At 36.8% G+C, this 16,887-nt stretch overlaps 1 protein-coding gene and 1 non-coding gene across 6 annotated transcripts in view; both read right to left on the reverse strand.

Moving 5' to 3' along the window:
- BICD1 (BICD cargo adaptor 1) overlaps window positions 1-16,887 on the reverse strand; it is a 203,959-nt gene that overhangs the window by 36,830 nt on the left and 150,242 nt on the right. For 2 of the 5 annotated variants that reach the window (XM_030830415.3, XM_060305638.2), the window contains exons 5-8: window positions 8,880-9,971; window positions 4,711-4,862; window positions 1,829-2,146; window positions 673-866 (exon numbers count right to left, since the gene is read on the reverse strand). In XM_030830415.3, coding sequence (XP_030686275.1) covers window positions 673-866; window positions 1,829-2,146; window positions 4,711-4,862; window positions 8,880-9,971 — 1,756 coding nt within the window. Of the gene's footprint in view, window positions 1-672; window positions 867-1,828; window positions 2,147-4,710; window positions 4,863-8,879; window positions 9,972-16,887 lie in introns of those variants that run through there. The other 3 variants (XM_030830417.3, XM_070046519.1, XM_030830418.3) reach the window with 2 other exon arrangements.
- Window positions 5,515-5,617, reverse strand: LOC115839169 (U6 spliceosomal RNA). The gene has a single exon (XR_004033939.1). It is a non-coding gene; the product is annotated as a U6 spliceosomal RNA (small nuclear RNA).

Consider the following 16,887-nt stretch of genomic DNA (forward strand, 5'->3'; position numbering starts at 1 on the left):
TTCAATTGAGACCTTTCGTAGAAAAAATAAAAAATATTAAAAAAAAGAAAAATGCTAAACAGTGAAGCTAAAGTAAGTTGTGAGCATGCTGGTAAACACAAATCAATAAGGGCTTACAAACTCTAAGAACATTATGCTAAGACCTTAAATGTTCCTGAGGAGCAAAACCTTAGAGGATTTTACTTTTATATTCTCTATAACTGAGGAGACATTCTGAGTCACTACAAAAGGAGATCAGCCCAAAAGGCTTTTTATAAAGATGGCTCCCTTTACTGAAATTACATTAAAAATGATCAGAAGAAAATGACAAAATTTGACCAAGATGGAATTGCTATGAGCTACCAAACTGCAAATAGGACCTGACTGTGTGTGTCCTGTGTTGTGCCTGTTGCTAGTTTCCCTTCAGCTATCCCATTCCTTCCAACTCTCATTTTCCATCCTTGACTGTTGTTAAAAGGAGGTCGCTGGAGACTCCTAAGAAATGATTGTCTGGCTGAGTAAAGAAGGAAACCGAAAGAGAGGTATAAAGGCATTTTTACTTTAACCGTAGGAATTCACCGTCATTAAAGTTAGACTCTGCGGATGGGTGGGAGTGAGTGGTTGGAAGGAAGGGGAGAGCTGTCTATTCAACTCATCATTTGCATCACATGCACCCAAGGAAAAAATGTTTACCTGGTGGAGCCACGGTTAACCTTTTTTCCTTGCTGAGCCGGTGCCCTTGGATGAATTCACTCATGGAAGGGGGGCCCTTCAGAAGAAATGATTCTGTGGAGGTGGGATCAGGGGGAACTCTTAATAAATTCTGTAGGTAGGAAGCCCCTGAAGTCCTGGGACGGCTCTGATCACAAAGGGAAGGTGAAAATTGTCTTGCAGGAGATCCAAGAAAATACATATAGGAAACAAAAAAGTTTTACTTTAATTACCTTTCAAAGCCTCACCAGTGACAACATTATTTATATTGGCATTTAAAATTTTTTAACAAGTAAATCAAGATTTTCACTAAATGTTTAGTTTCCATACCAGGATACAACCCTATTTGGAAACTGTACTGGATACTGGAAAAGAGATTTATTATAGTTAGTCAGTTTGAACCACAAATAGAAAATATTTATATTGTTTGATTCTTAACTGAAAACTCCTAAAATAAAAACTTTACTATTAACTGAATATACAGGGTAATTAATTCAACATCCAGGACTCTGGAAAAAGGTCATAAAATCAAGCCATTAAAAACCATACAAGTGACTTTTGGACAATATTCACATAACAAATGAAAAAGCACAAAAACCTGCTTTTAAGAAAAAGACTATACATATTCCATTCTATTTGACCTAAATAGAGACATCACCTTTCAGTCAGTCACCAGTTTTCAGAATACGGACAAAAGTTCCCCTAAGAGAACACATTCATATCCTTGCCTCCTTAGAGAGAAGCTGGTAAATAGCACCATTGCCATTAAAACTATCACCCATGTAAAACATAGCTTCATTCTTAATATTGACCTTTTTGTCTACCAATTTTTAGGTTGGAGGTAAGGGAGAGGCATATTTATGCATACAAGGAACAGCAAAAATGTTAACAGACACTTGAAAAGTATATTATGGTTAACCAAGAGATGGGGTGTGGGGGACAGAAAGGAATAAATAAACACAAGTATCCAAAGGTTTTAATTTGGAAAAACCAACATTGGCAAGGCCCATTTATACACCCACTCCCAGTTTTTCCCTTCCTTTCCTTCCTCCATCCTCCACAATAAGAGCACATTAACTTTTGCAGTTAACTAAAATCTGGCCACTGCACCATACTATGAAGATCGCTGCATGCATACCTTTTCCTCTGAGTGCCACTGCTGACCCGAATGTTGGGTGTCTGTGGGCCCTGACTATGCAGGAGGTAAGTGTCTATGGTGGGCACGGTGACTGATGCCTCCCCACTTACTTTAGGGCTGCCGATCTTGCTCTTTCCAAGTTTGCCTTTGCTGCGACGGGACTGCTCATGGTCAAACTCTAAGTCCTCCAGCCGCTGGGTCAGGGCGAGTTTTTGCTGGATAGCCATTCGTAACAAAGTGTTTAGAGTCTTCTTCTCATCCTCTGCAGCTGCTAACTGTCTCTGCATCTCATCCAACTGTGTGACATATTCATCACATCTGGAACCACAACAGAAAAGTGGTCAGGAGAAAATCTTGGTGAAATTAAGTTTGGAACTTAAGTTGAAAGTAATGAATTTTACTGGAATTTAGATATTTGGAACACTGGTCTTCCTAGATCACAATGGAAGTAATCTATTATAGTAGAAAACTGGAAACAGAGCAGGTTCAATAACTGTTAGTTAATCTATACAATGAAGTATATATGGGGACATTGTTAATAGGTGGCATCTTAAACCCCAGAGACAGAGTTATTGTGGTTGCAGAAGAACCAACAGTAAAGTCTCAGGTAATGTTCACAGCATTGTAGATGTGTTACAATAGCTTTGTAGTTTATGCCTGTAGCATGCAAAAGAATAATAATATTTGTAAAGAAAATATGTACTTCTTTATCTATATTTATAGGTTTTATTTTAATTGAGTACAGATTGTAGTTGCTATTGCTTTCAATATGGCAGATTTGCCTGAATTAGAAACCTGAGTATCTTCAATGATTTCCCAAACAGATGATAAAGCAATAGGTGCAAACCAAGATTTGCATAGGGTTCAAAACAGATATAGCCAGCTGTCAGGAACATCTTTATTCAGGTTTGATACTTGTGCTGCAGCAGGAGGATAAGTGGTCTTTTTTCTACCAAAAGTAACACCTAAGCATATGTACATTTGGAAGGAAGAATTATTCACAAAATTATTCAGAGTTTTTTTCTGCATTTATTTACCTACTAAGATAGTAAGAGCTCTCCATGAATCAGAAGATAGTTAATGACTTTCTGGAGTTACCCAAAATGTATTGTACAAACTTTGAAATTAACACAAGACTTTTGGTATTTTAAAGAAAGAACAGACTTTGTAGTGAAAGAACTTGAGATCCAGGTGGGTCCCATTTTCTTTTTTTAAAAAATATAATTTAATTTAATGTTTTATACAGCGGGTTCTTAATAGTTATCTATTTTATACATATTAGTGTATATATGTCAATCCCAATCTCCCGGGTTCCATTTTCTTTAACACTGAATGTCAAGAAGCATAGTAGGAATATCATAAGAAAAATCAGGGCTTAGTAAAATAAAATGTGGATTTCAGGACCCTGGATTTATTTTAATTGGTTAGATAAAAATATTTTTAAGAATACTATGGAGTAAGGCAGTTAATATACCTGAAAAAACAAATTTCTGTGAAAATGCATTATTTGAGGATAATAATTCTTATATAAACCAGATCGAGACTTTAAATGTCCCTTTAAAAATGTTTTGATTTCCTTTACAAAGAGGGGGGCATTGTGCACCAAACCCATTCTCCATCCTGCCGCCCTCCACCGCCATAGTGGCCAGAGGTGTGGACATTCTACTCCCCAAACTCTACTGTGCTCAGACCCAGAAGTCAGTTCCCTTCAGTTCTCCTGTAACCTTGTGGTCTCTTAGGCACTCGGCCACCTCACTGCTATTTCCAAGAGTCAATAACAAAGTTTGAGTTTGAGCCTTTTCTCTTCTGACACTAAAAGGAAGCTGGACAGATTCCAGGGCCCAGGATTTTTTTTTTACATTATATCAGCTACATGTAAGTAATTTACTGAATCTGTAAATAAAGCATAAGCATAGTTATGCTTTGTGAATTTTGTACCAAGTTTGCATCATATAAAATATAGAACTATGTTTGTTTTGGCACTGAATTGTGACAGCAAAAAGGAAACTGCAACACTGTATTGAACACCTCAAGACTTTGAAAACGTTGAATCAATAATTCTTAACAGTCATTTCAAGTCTAAAAAATAAAATATAGTGGTGCTTCATAACAAAACTGGTGGGGGGAGGTAGTAAGTAATATTTGTCTAAATAATTAGTTGGGCAGTGTGAAATTTGGTGATATATATAATTACATTTTAGAAATTATAATTTAATTCACACTATATTAAAGTAAGTAATTAGCTGATATGATGAATATTAATATTCATTACAAAGTATCTTTTTCACACAAATACTTGCTAATGATAAACACTTTTATGTATACAGAAATAAATGTCAGTGATGATAATGTAATATTTAGCTATTTTAGGAAGTGAGTATTTTCCCCCTTATTGGAGGTGTTTTTTTTTCTTTTTCCTTTTTTTTTTTTTGGTCTAATTCTTTTGGGCACATAAGGCTCTAGAAAAAATATCTATTATATTAATTTAAAAACACTTGTATGGGGAATTTCCTGGGAGCCCAGTGGTTAGGATTCTGCTTCCACTGCTGGGGGCCCGGGTTCTATCCCTGGTTGGGGAACTAAGATCTGCAAGCCGTGCGGCACGGCCAAAAAATAAAAAAAAAATTTTAATTTAAAAAAATTAATAAATAAAAACACTTGTATGTAGAAGAATTGCTTGATCCAGTGTGTCCAGTAGAGGGCTCTGGAAAACAGCACAAAAGATTTTATCTTAGATTTGTCAGAGTGGAATCTCATGTATTTTCTTTACACCTTGCCCTTTTAGATGGCAGACTAAGTAACACGATGCACGAAGATGAACATGGGCATTTTGAAGTCTTTTCCCCATGTACCACACCTAATCTCGCAAGAAAAACTATTACCTTGTTGCAAACATTGCTCTCAGGGATGAGAAAGTTGCTGCATCTTCTTTCAAAGCCTTCAGTTCATTTCTAAGTTTCGTCATAGTTTCAGTCACCATTGCTTTTTCGTTTTCATATTTGTTCTTGAGATTAGCTAATGCCACCTCAGCTGTCTAAAGCAGAAAAATCACAATGCTTACAATTTTCATATCAGGAAAATCTATCATACACATTCTTCATGCTGGGTCTATTTCTTTCATAAATAAAAAGTGAAATTGTCTAGGTTGAATTTTATATAAACATATATATGGACTTCGGACATAGGGCAATTTTTTTTATGTCAAAACATAAATGTAAATCTATAATGTGGATAAATTGCCCTAGAAGCCAGCTGTGAACCAGAGTCACTATCAAGAGCTAAGGGAATGATAGTAGTTCAGTAAATATTTAATGCAGATTGTTGAGAGTGTGGGATTTTCAGATATGAAGGGAGCCAAAATGAAACTTTATACAAGAAGGGTTTTATCAAGGAGAAGTTAGTGAAGAAGCACAGCTTCCAGTCGAAATACAATAGAACTCAAATATTCTTTTGTCACCTGTGCTTGGTGGGTTTGAAACATATAGAATAAAAGACACAGGTCATTGCAATTTATAACATGAGTATAACAAACTATAAATCCATATTATATATTTAAGGAAAAGAATTAACAAAGAATCAATTATTTCCTAAGTCTTTGTATACAACTTCTTCAAAACAATAAATTATAGTCAACTTCTTCACAATCTCCGTAAAATCAAATTCCAAAAAATATATATACATATATTTTAAATATAGAATGTTTCACAAATTTGTGTGTCATCCTCGTGCAGGGGCCGTGCTAATCTTCTCTGTATCGTTCCAATTTTAGTGTATATGCTGCCAAAGCAGGGGCCAAAATATTGAATGAATTAAAGTATTTGTTTGAATTTGGGATTTGGGCATGTTTAAGTTCTTGGAATTAAGAATGTTTCAAATTGAGAACTAGCCCGACACACAGTAGGAAATAGAAACAAATAAACAAAAAATGTTGGCTAAATCAATGCATGAAATCAATGTATATTTAGGGACTGCCTAGTTGATGCATAACCCCCATGGTATTCATACTGAAGCCAAACTGGATACACACTATTTTTACAAACTGTTAACTACAGTTTTCAGAGTGTGTAAAAATACTCAATACTAATGAAAAAAGCCCATTACTAATGAAAAAAATCCATTAGTAATGGGATTTCCCAGGAAGACTACTGTGGTTTTTTAACATTTCTTTTTGTGCTTCAAGTGGACAGCTTCAACTTTCTTCTACAAAGTGCCAATCCATTTATAGAGATAAATGGATTCTTTTTTAATTAAAACACTATTGGATAAGGTAGTTTATTAATGTTTTTATTCCAAAGTCATAACTTAATAGTTTTTTTTTATTTTTAATGTAACTTAATAGTTTTGATTGTATTTAAATTCAGATTAAAATGAGAGGTTACTCATAAAACAGTTTAGTATGTTCCGTAGTGCTACAACTCAGTAGAAACTTTAGAAATGTTATAGATTCAGAAAGTTATCCAGAATGCAGAAATCGACCTGGGGAAAAATGGCAGTTGTTTGATTTTTTAAAAATTTAGACACATGATCATTTAGAACAGACAGTTAAGTTTAAGTTGTGAAAATGTAGATGTAACAAGTTTGTAAACACGTGGAGCTACATACATGGTCAGTTATCTAAGGGGAAAAGAGAGGGAAGTGACAGAGAGCAAGATCTGAAACAGACGTACAAACTCATTTATTGTGAAAAATGCCCCCAAAGGACTCAGCAATGTTTGTAGACTTTTGTCCACAAAACTGCACAAAGCTCTTTCGGAATTAAGAAAGTGTAAGTATCTCTAACCCATTAGCAGATTTGCTGACGTCTGCATTCACCACATTCTCCCAAAGTTGATTTTCTAAATAAAAAATCTTGTTTCCAGCCACAGAGGTCTAGATCTAGGATACATTAGTTACTTCCTTTGCAATGTTCCCGCAAATTGGATTACAGCATGTACAACATCAAACTGTAATTATCTGTTCTATTCTGACATCCCCAGAAGTCTGTGAGTCTTTTTCTGGAAGGCAGGGACCATGTATTGGCCTTCTTTGAATCTTTAGCACCCATCACAGTTTAGTATACAGATGGTCCTTTGTAAACATTTACTTATCTCATCAGAAGACACTGTGCTTACAGAAAACCTTAAGGTATATTAAAAGTCATAGAGAATGCAGAATGCCTGTTTTAATAAAAACAGGAAGATTCTCTTTTTTTCCTCTATGACAGAATTCTTAGCTTAGCCTTAATAATAAGTATTCCACAATGTCTAAATATAGTGGATGTCATCTGTAGAGACCTGAGCTATTTATGGCACACAGCATCACAGCAATAGCCCTAACGTCATTAAAATGTAAACTAAAGACATGGCTAGAAATGTGTTTACCTTTAATTTACTGAGACCATATGGGCTGTGACACTAATGTAATGCAAATGGTACCACAAACTACTATGAAAATAAAAATTCAGCCAGGAATGCTTTGGACTGCTTTGAATTCCTATGGCACTGTTTATATCACTCTAAAATGCTCGATGATAGGTACTATCTTGTAAATAGTTACAGGCATGTATTGAAATTCTACTAGATTACTAGTCATTTGTTTTTGCATCCCTATTTACTGCCTGCCATGAAATATGGAATCAATGAATGCTTATTGACAAATTAATCTCTCTTGGCTGATCAACCATGCTTATCTGTACTTCTATGTCAATTAAGCATCTTGACACTTCTATAGATCTAGGTTTCTAGGTCAGTAATATTCAAACTTCAGGAAGAAGTCAAAGAAGTTATTTGAATGGCTTGACCAAGAATGCCCAGGATATTATGTCCTTGATGAAGGTCTTCTAAGCCTTATCTAATACGGTATTAGTTATTCATGACCACTAAATCATTGGGTCTTTGGAAGGATATGGTAACAAACTCTTTATTCTGACCTCAAACTGGAGTCACATCTCTCACAAATTCTTCATTTATCCTAATCTTTTCTAATTCCCTGAAGTGACAGCACAAAAATAAGGTCCTATTTTGCCTTTAGATTTGTAAAAAACATTTTTATATAGTGCAAACATTATTACTGCTTGTGGTATAGACCTCCAAATTCTATCAACAGGTTTATGGGAACTGAAGATAAAGATGGAAGAAAGCTGCAATGTAGATGGCATGATAATGGTATGGTTTCCCCCAGTTAAAGGCAAAAGGGAAAGGAAGTCTGAATCTGAAATTAACTTTCACTCTCCAACACTAGCATTGCTCACATTTGCAGGAAGGTATTTGATGTTTTGTTGCTTCTTTTTATCAATACCCTTTATTCAGCACCCTTCTCAAAGGTATCTTTCAAGTCTCACTTTCCAGAGAAAATAACAGAGGTTAAAAATATTTTCCCACCTATATGTCATAGCACTGTCATCCAGAAAAAGCTTGAGGGTGGAAACCAAATTCAGACATCAAGGAGATCTAGGAGTTATGTAGGATCATGTGGTAGCATTTCTACTTATGCCAGAAGGACAAGATCTATGGTTAGGAAAAATTCTCTACTGCTTAAGCTCTGACTGAGGTGAATTAACATCCCAAGTGGACCTAAATTTCAGATATGTGGTTAGTGGCAGAGTTAGTGCACATTCTATTTTATCTCTATCTCTACCTCTCTCTCTAGAGAGCTCCCCTCTGTTTGCGCTAGCTGCCTGCCAGGGTGCCTTTCTTGCTCTCTCTGCCTGGTGTGAGCTTCCATGCCAGACTATTCTGCATCCCCCCATCTACTATTTCTACACTCAGTGATTGCTGGGCTCCAGGTAAGTACTGCCTGGACTGCCTTTCTACATCTGCAACTGGATCTTCTCTGTTCCTGCTTTAATTTCCTCACCTCTACCTCTACTTAGTGGGGCATAGCTACTCTCCTGTTTCATCCGTTCACGCACTTCAAAGAAATTATTACATTCTGATCTGGCTCTGGCCAGTTTATTTTATTCCTCTAATGACCAGGAATCTGAACTCTCATCCTGATGGTGGTGGACACTCAAAAACATTTAGGAATAAACTAAAGTGTTGGCTAGCATGGCTCATTAGTAGAATGAGATCACCTGTTTGTTGGCTTTCAGCACTGCCCTCAGTGTGGCGATCTGCTCCCGTTTGGTGCTCAGTAGGGACTTAAGCTTGAGGATCTCTTCCATTAGGGCTTCTTTGTCTTTATCAATCATGGGGGCCAGCTCCCGTGCCGCAGCTCTTTGACGAGACAGTTGCAAGGACCGGTCCACAGCTTTCTGCAGATGTTTGATTTGGTCCCGGATTATGGCATTAAGGTTGTAGATATTCATTGGTTCTTTGCGGATGTCACTTGTGTCTAATACTGGAGATGATGGTGGGGCAGTAATAACAGGAGAGATGGTGGGAGTCTTGGTTGGACTTGGTTCTTTGCTGGCCTCTGTGTTTTCTTTTGAAACTGGTTCAGGTGAGGTCCTTGTTTCTACAGGGGATGACACACCCCGCCTGGCTAACCGTGGAGACAAAAGTCCCCTGGGATCATCAGGCCCTTTCAGGCTGCCACTACGGGTGACTCTACTTTGCCTATAGTAGTCCAGCATGACCCTGTTAGGGGTTTCATTATTACACAGACATACATGATGGTAAAGCTGAGCTAGCTCCTCACTAAATGTCACCAACTCATCCTGGGCTGTATTAAGGGTATTGTGATTTTCATTGGCTATGCTGGTCATCTTTTGCAACTCCTTCTCCATATGGGCCATCTTCTCTCCACTCTCCTTGGTGGTCTTCTCAAGGCCTGTAATCTGCTCATCATACATCTGGATCTTACTCTCATACTTCGTCTTCTCTTCAGTATAGTTTTCTACAGATTTATTATATTTCTCCTTTAAGGCCTTAATTTCAGCTTTCAAATCGATCACCTCAGTTACTGCCACCCTGTATTTGCATTCAAGTATCTCTAAGCCATTGATGTCCACCTCATAGTCATGGGTCTCCTCTCCCGAGTCCTGGCCCTTTTCCCCGTCCAGCTGCTTGAGCTCCTTGCTGCTCTGCAGGCCCCTCATGGCATTAACGTGCTCTGTGAGCCGGTGCACCCGTTCGTGCTGCTCCGTCAGTGCCCCCTTGGTGTGTTCCAGCTGCGTCTGTGACTCCTGGAGATTGGCCAGAAGAATGGCCTTTTCCCGTTCTACCTGCAAGGGCAAAAGAAAGTCTCTGAATGACTTCAAAGCAATGTCAGTGATGAGCTTGACCCATTCACATTTGGACATGTATATGTTTTAAAAATGCAGAAGAGCCCATGTTTCCATTACTACAAGTTGAATTGGAGTGTTTTCTTATTTCAGCAGTTCTGGTAACTCAATCAAAAAGTACATCATTCCAAAAGAATTATGCTCTGCATATTTACCCACCCAAATTCTCATGCATTATACACAAGTCAAATCTGGGCAAGCTTCAGTTTAATAATCTATAAAAGGAGCATAACAATGCCTGTCTCATAGGGACATTTGGATGATTTAGTAGGACAGTGAATTTAATGTTCAAGGTATTATAATGTTAGCTGTTGTTAACATTTGGGTAACTGTGGTCCAATTCCCATGACCAAAATGCTTCTACATGGCAAACACATCTGCTTTACAAATTTGTATTTGTATGTGCAAAAGCAACTCTTTCATCTCAGAGTCAGGATATATTTGAATACAAATCCTCTTAGCTGGGTTTCATTACGTATAACAGATTGTACTTGCTTATAGCTGAAGATGAATTGACTTATCCAGACTATTGGGCAATAATTTTAAGTGAAAATCCAGGTAATTATGCAACACAGTATTTGATGAAAAGCCAAGACATTTGAATTTTTTTTTTTTATCTTTATTGGGGTATAATTGCTTTACAATGGTGTGTTAGTTTCTGCTTTATAACAAAGTGAATCAGTCATACATAAACATATGTTCCCATATGTCTTCCCTGTTGCGTCTCCCTCCCTCCCACCCTCCCCATCCCAGACATTTGAATTTTTGATAAAAGAGATGGAAAATCTCCTAAATATTCTACTATTGGTATTGTATACAATCTCAATGAAATGGACTGGTTTTTTTCTTTTTCTCTTAAAAATTAAGTAAATTTGGTCTGAAAAATCTAAATATCATTTGATTAGTATACATGAATACAATACGCATAGCTGATTTCAAAAAGCTCTTCAATAGGAAAAACTTTTGGATAAAACTAAAAACTGGATGAGAACAAAATGTACTGAACGTGTCTCAGGTTTGTTTTAGAGGCAAAAGTGTTATGATAAATGAGATAATGCCTTTAGGAGAGCTTCCAACCTGGACTTTGCCAATTCCCATTTAACATAAACATTTTCTAAGCCCCAAAGTATGTCTACCAATTTCTTCATGATAGCACCTCCAGAAAACATTAAATAGAACACTGTCTCCTTCATATGTATATGTTCCACATATAGTACTAATTTCCACACTCAATACATTTCTGGTGGAATCATTTGAATAGGGAATGATGTCCAAATTTTATACACACATACACATGTATGTGTGTGTATGTAAACACACACATACATACATACAGGTGTGTGTGTGTGTGTATATTTTTTCTGGACAATTGAGGTTGGTCTGCCCACCCCTCCAAAAAAAGATAACTAAATTGTGAATAATTTTGTATAACTGCCATTACATTTTCCCTCAGCTATTGAGGCTTGAAGTACCTTAAATTGTATTTGGATTTCAGACAGCAGGGCTTAAACTATTTAAGATACATGGTACTTTGAATTATTAAATGCAAAGCACTTTAAAGATTAAAATTACTATTCATTCTAAGTGTATATTTTAATCTCCATTTGTGAAGAACTTATTCAAGAGAGACTTGCTGAGTTAACTGTAATCTATAATTATATATAAATAATATATAATCTTCTACAGTGACTAAGAATAGTTGCCTTATTTCTCTTCTTACAATCTCTGTCTTCTATCTGAAACTGAAGATTTTACTTTGCATAGTAGGGTTGGTTGTTTTGCCAGAAAACTTGAATGCATAATTTGTAAACTCTGTAGTCTGGTATAAGTACACAATATATTATTATTATTGTTATAATTATGCGCCATAGAAATTTTTATTATTATTATTATTTTTTGGCCATGCAGCATGCAGGCTCTTAGTTGCGGCATGTGTGTGGGATCTTAGTTCCCTGGCCAGGTTTCGAACCTGTGCCCCTGAAGTGGAAGCACAGAGTCCTAAACACTGGGCCACCAGCGAAATCCCATCCCATAGAAATTATTATTATTATTATTATTTTTAAAGGCAGTTGGAATGACGGTTGGAGGGAGGGGGATGATTTTAACATTTATTTATTTATTTATTTTGACTGCACCGAGTCTTAGTTGCGGCACACGGGATCTTTAGTTGCAGCATGTGGAATTCTTAGTTGTGGCATGCGAACTCCTAGTTGCGGCATGCATGTGGGATCCAGTTCTCCAACCAGGGATCGAACCTGGGCCCCCTGCATTGGGAATGTGGGGTCTTACCCACTGGACCACCATAGAAATTATTTTCAATTTTGCTGAGTGTTTACCTTTTAAATAAACACATTTATATGTATTGAGTACTGATAGATTCTTCTTTTGTGAAGGAACAAAAGAAAAGACAGCAGAATTTGCATGTTTATATTAGGACTTTTATAGGAAAAGAAATAAAAGCTGTTTTATGAGTTATTAATTTCCATAAAGTCTTTATCCTGGTCATCTGACTTTCAATTTGACACCTGAATGACTGGTGTGATTTTTGTAATGTTATACATAGTATGAGTATGTAAAATAGAACTCAGAAATAAATAACATTCTTCTCTGCTTGAAGTGAAGTAACACTGGCAAATCTGTGCCCTGATGAATGAGAGCTGTGAAAAAAGATCAGCCTACAACCAAGAAACACAAGGTGAGGGAATCCAGCAGTTGGAAAAGAAGGTAATATATTTTGGAGAGTGTGGTGAGAAGGAATCTCTTCTCTCTGTCTGTCTCTCTCTTACACACACACACACACACACACACACACACACACACACACATATATGCAAAAGTCAGTCAGCTGGACAAAGACTCAGGAAAAAAAAAAAAAAAGAAGGGGAGGGAGGCTTTTCAAGTCATTCTATGAGGCCAGTATTACTCTGATACCAAAACCAGGCAAAGATAACTATAGACCAGTATCTCTTATGAATATAGACACAAAAATCTTGAACAAAATACTAGCAAACTGAATCCAGCAACATATAAAAACGTGTTAGACAACCTGACCAAGTGGGGTTTATCCTAGGAATGCAATGTTGACAACATGCAAAAATCAATAAATATAATATACTGTATTAACAGAACACAGGACAAAACCACACGGTCATCTCAATGTATGCAGAAAAAGCATTTGACAAAATTCAATACCCTTTCATGATGAAAACAGACAACAATCTAGAAATAGAAGAGAACTTCCTAAACCTGCTGGGTCATCTACAAAACACCCACAGATGACATACTTAATGGTGAATGCTTTCCTCTTTGGACCAGGAACAGGACAAAAATGTTTACTCCTGCCACTTTTATTCAGCATTGTACTAGAAGTTCTAGTCAGGGCAATTAGGCTATGGTCAAGTGGCAAATAAATGTCTGTGAGGCTGTGGAGAAATCAGAATCCTCATACACCTCTGGTGGAGATGTGAAATGGTTCAGCTGCTTTGAAAACAGTCTGGCAGTTCCTCAGAAGGTGAAACATAGAGCTACCCTACGACCCAGCAACTCCACTCTTAAGTATATGCTCAAGGGAATTAAGATATAAGTGCACATAAAAACCTGTACGTGAATGTTCATAACAGCATTCATAATAGCTGAAAAGTGGAAACAACTCAAATGTCCATCACTGATAAATGAATAAATAAAATGTGGTATAGCTATATAATAGAGTATTATTTGGCAATAAAAAGAAATGAAATACTACTATATGTTACAACATGAATTGAACATATTATGCTAAGTGATAAAAGCCAGACACAAAAGACCACATATTGTGTGATTCCACTTAAATGAAATGTCCAGAATAGACAAATCTACTGAGACATAAAGTAGATTAGTGGTTGCCTACGGTTGGAGTGGCTGCTAATGGGTACATAGTTTCTTTATGGTGTAATGAATTGACTGTGATGGTGATTGCACAACTGTGTGACTATACTAAAAAACACCAAATTATACCCTTCAACTGGGTGGATTGTATGTGAATAATTGCTATAAAGCTGTTCTTAAAAAATAACTACATGGACTCATCCCTTGTTGTGTGATTATGGATGCTCTTATTATGGCTACTGACAGATGGTTTAAAAAAAAAGTAAGGCTGCTGAGAAATGTGTTTGCCTAAAGCTTTTAAAGGTAATCTTTAACTGTAAAGTTTACAATAGTTTGACAACTTAAGTTGTCAACTTTGTCCTAAGAAATTGTATTTGTCACATTTTTAAAAACTAGGAACTGACCAATCTTGTCTTACTAATTTCATCTCATAAATATTTTGTGAGTCTCAGTTAAGCACAGATAAAATTTCATTTGTTTGACTCTCTCTCTTTCTCTGTGTAGCAATCCACTTCCTAGGCTTTTGGCTTTGAGCAAATTACATAACATATTTGTGCCTCAGTTTCCCTATCTGTAAAATGGGGATAACGCTATCTACCTGGGTTATAAGCATCCACCAATTAAGCAAATATATATAAATTACTTTTAACTCTTATGGGACATGCAGCAAATTGACCACTTACCATCATTATAGGAAAAATTTAAATTGCCTTTAATACAGTATATCTATAAACACAATATGCATCTTTATTTCTTCCACATCCACGAGGATACAACAAAACTTAAAAATTTCAGTCTTAGAGAAATATTACTATTTTCTCACATTACATGTGAAATTATATAGCCAGTATGATACTAAAGAAAACAATGCAAAGAGTTTTCTCCTGCTTAGTCTGACTCTCTGTGATATGAGGTTAAACAGAGGCTATTTGTCAAAGGTAGAAATTTTAGCACAAGCATAGAGACTCCTTTAAATAATTATGTAATTTATTTAGTGTTCCCAGGCAGGATCTACTTATTTTCATTCTAATAAAATGAACTAAAGTACTTGTCACTGAGAATTATTATTATTATTATAGCCTATTTGAAATAACTGGATTTTGTGGGTGATACAATTCTAGGAGGCACTATTTAAATTGTAGTCAGTGTAGGTTTTTATATTTATCAATATTATTACCATTTTCCAGCAGATGGCAGTATGATATCTTGAGGAAGGGGACTTTTTTTTTTTCCTAATTCCAACAAAGGCATCATAGAGACTAGTGATGGGGCTAATTTATCACCTTTTACCTTCCCTTTTATAAATGCACCTCAGAGAAGTGAAGCAATTAACCCAACATTCCTGATACCCAAGGCATAAACATAGTTTTTTTCTTTTTGGAACCAGGTTAAGTAAATATCATTAGTGGGGAAAACATAATTTACATGCATAGATGGAATCTTGCAAGATAAGAAGAGGCTGATAGGCTTTGACTCAGGTATGCTGTTTTCAAAGTGTTTCTTTATTTTATTTTTTAAAATATTTATTTTGGACTGATTAAAAAAACAGAAATAAAAGTATATTTAAAGCATAAAAATATATATTTATTTATTTGGCTGCATTGGGTCCTAGTTGAGGCACACAGGCTCTTCATCACAGCCCACGGGCTTCTCACTAGTTGAAATGGGGAGGCTCCAGGGTTCGCGGGCTCAGTAGTTGCGGCACACAGGCTCTCTAGTTGTGGCCTGCAGGCTTAGTTCCCCACAGCATGTGGGATCTTAGTCCCCAACCAGGAATCAAACCTGCGTCCCCTGCATTAGAAGGCAGATTTCTAACCACTGGACCACAAGGGAAGTCCCTCAAAGGGTTCCTTTAATCCTATGAAAGAAAATCTTAAAAGCTGCATATTCCCTGGTATAAGGTGTTACATTTCTGCCTCTGCCCTTCTACATACGAAATTAAATTTGTTTTTCTCTTGTTAATCTGTCTTCAATTTAATTATTAGGCCAGCCAAAGAACCTAGAAGGGAAGAGGGGAAATTTTCTCCCTGCCTAAACTTTCTATATTCTGAATATTTAATTTCAAAATACATCTGGCCCCAAGTGTTCCAGATAGTCATAGTAAAAGTGCATTTTATTGCTCCCTCAGAAGGTCCAAAACAATGGTACTGCCATGGTATGTGCTGCAAGGTGTGTGTAAGTGTTGTTTATTAGAACTGCCATATTATTTTCAAGGCTCATTCACATCAACACCAACTGCAATAACTTCTATGCAATGTATCCTGTAATTTAAAAAAAAAATTATTTATTTTTGGCTGCATTGGGTCTTCGTGGCTGTGCGCAGGCCTTCTCTAGTTGTGGAGAGTGGGGGCTACTCTTTGTTGCGGTGCACGGGCTTCTCATTGTGGTGGCTTCTCTTGTTGCGGAGCACAGGCTCTAGGCACGCGGGCTTCAGTAGTTGTGGCATGCGAGCTCTAGAGCGCAGGCTGAGTACTTGTGGTGCACGGGCTTAGTTGCGCTGTGGCGTGTGGGATCTTCCCGGACCAGGGCTCGAACCCGTGTCCCCCGCGTTGGCAGGCGGATTCTGAACCACTGCGACACTATGGAAGCCCTCCTGTAATGTTTTTATAATTTATTTATATGAATTAAACACAAGGGGACACATAGCTAAGGAAAAACTCAGATTATAAAGAAATTATGCATGAGAAGATACATTCTGCTATACTTGTGTTCAACAATTTGAATGAGATATATTACAAAAATGCTGGTTAAAAGAAAAGAGGTGGTTACTTGGCCTACAACAAAATTAGTAGTTAGTGTTCCAAGTGTGAGACTGGACACTGCAAAGCCCTTCCTGTGTGGAGCCTGTTTTTTACAGCTAAATTAAGAGCAAACTTTGGGACATAAGGCCCTTCCTGTGTCCCTCTACATCTTTATAAACTGTCAGCATTAATTAAGTTCTAATGAAAGATTCAAAGGTACACAGTGTTCTCATATATTGAGGGACGGTTTA

Source organism: Globicephala melas, chromosome 10 (assembly GCF_963455315.2).
Source record: "Globicephala melas chromosome 10, mGloMel1.2, whole genome shotgun sequence".
In the NCBI taxonomy this organism is placed as follows: Eukaryota; Metazoa; Chordata; class Mammalia; order Artiodactyla; family Delphinidae; genus Globicephala; species Globicephala melas.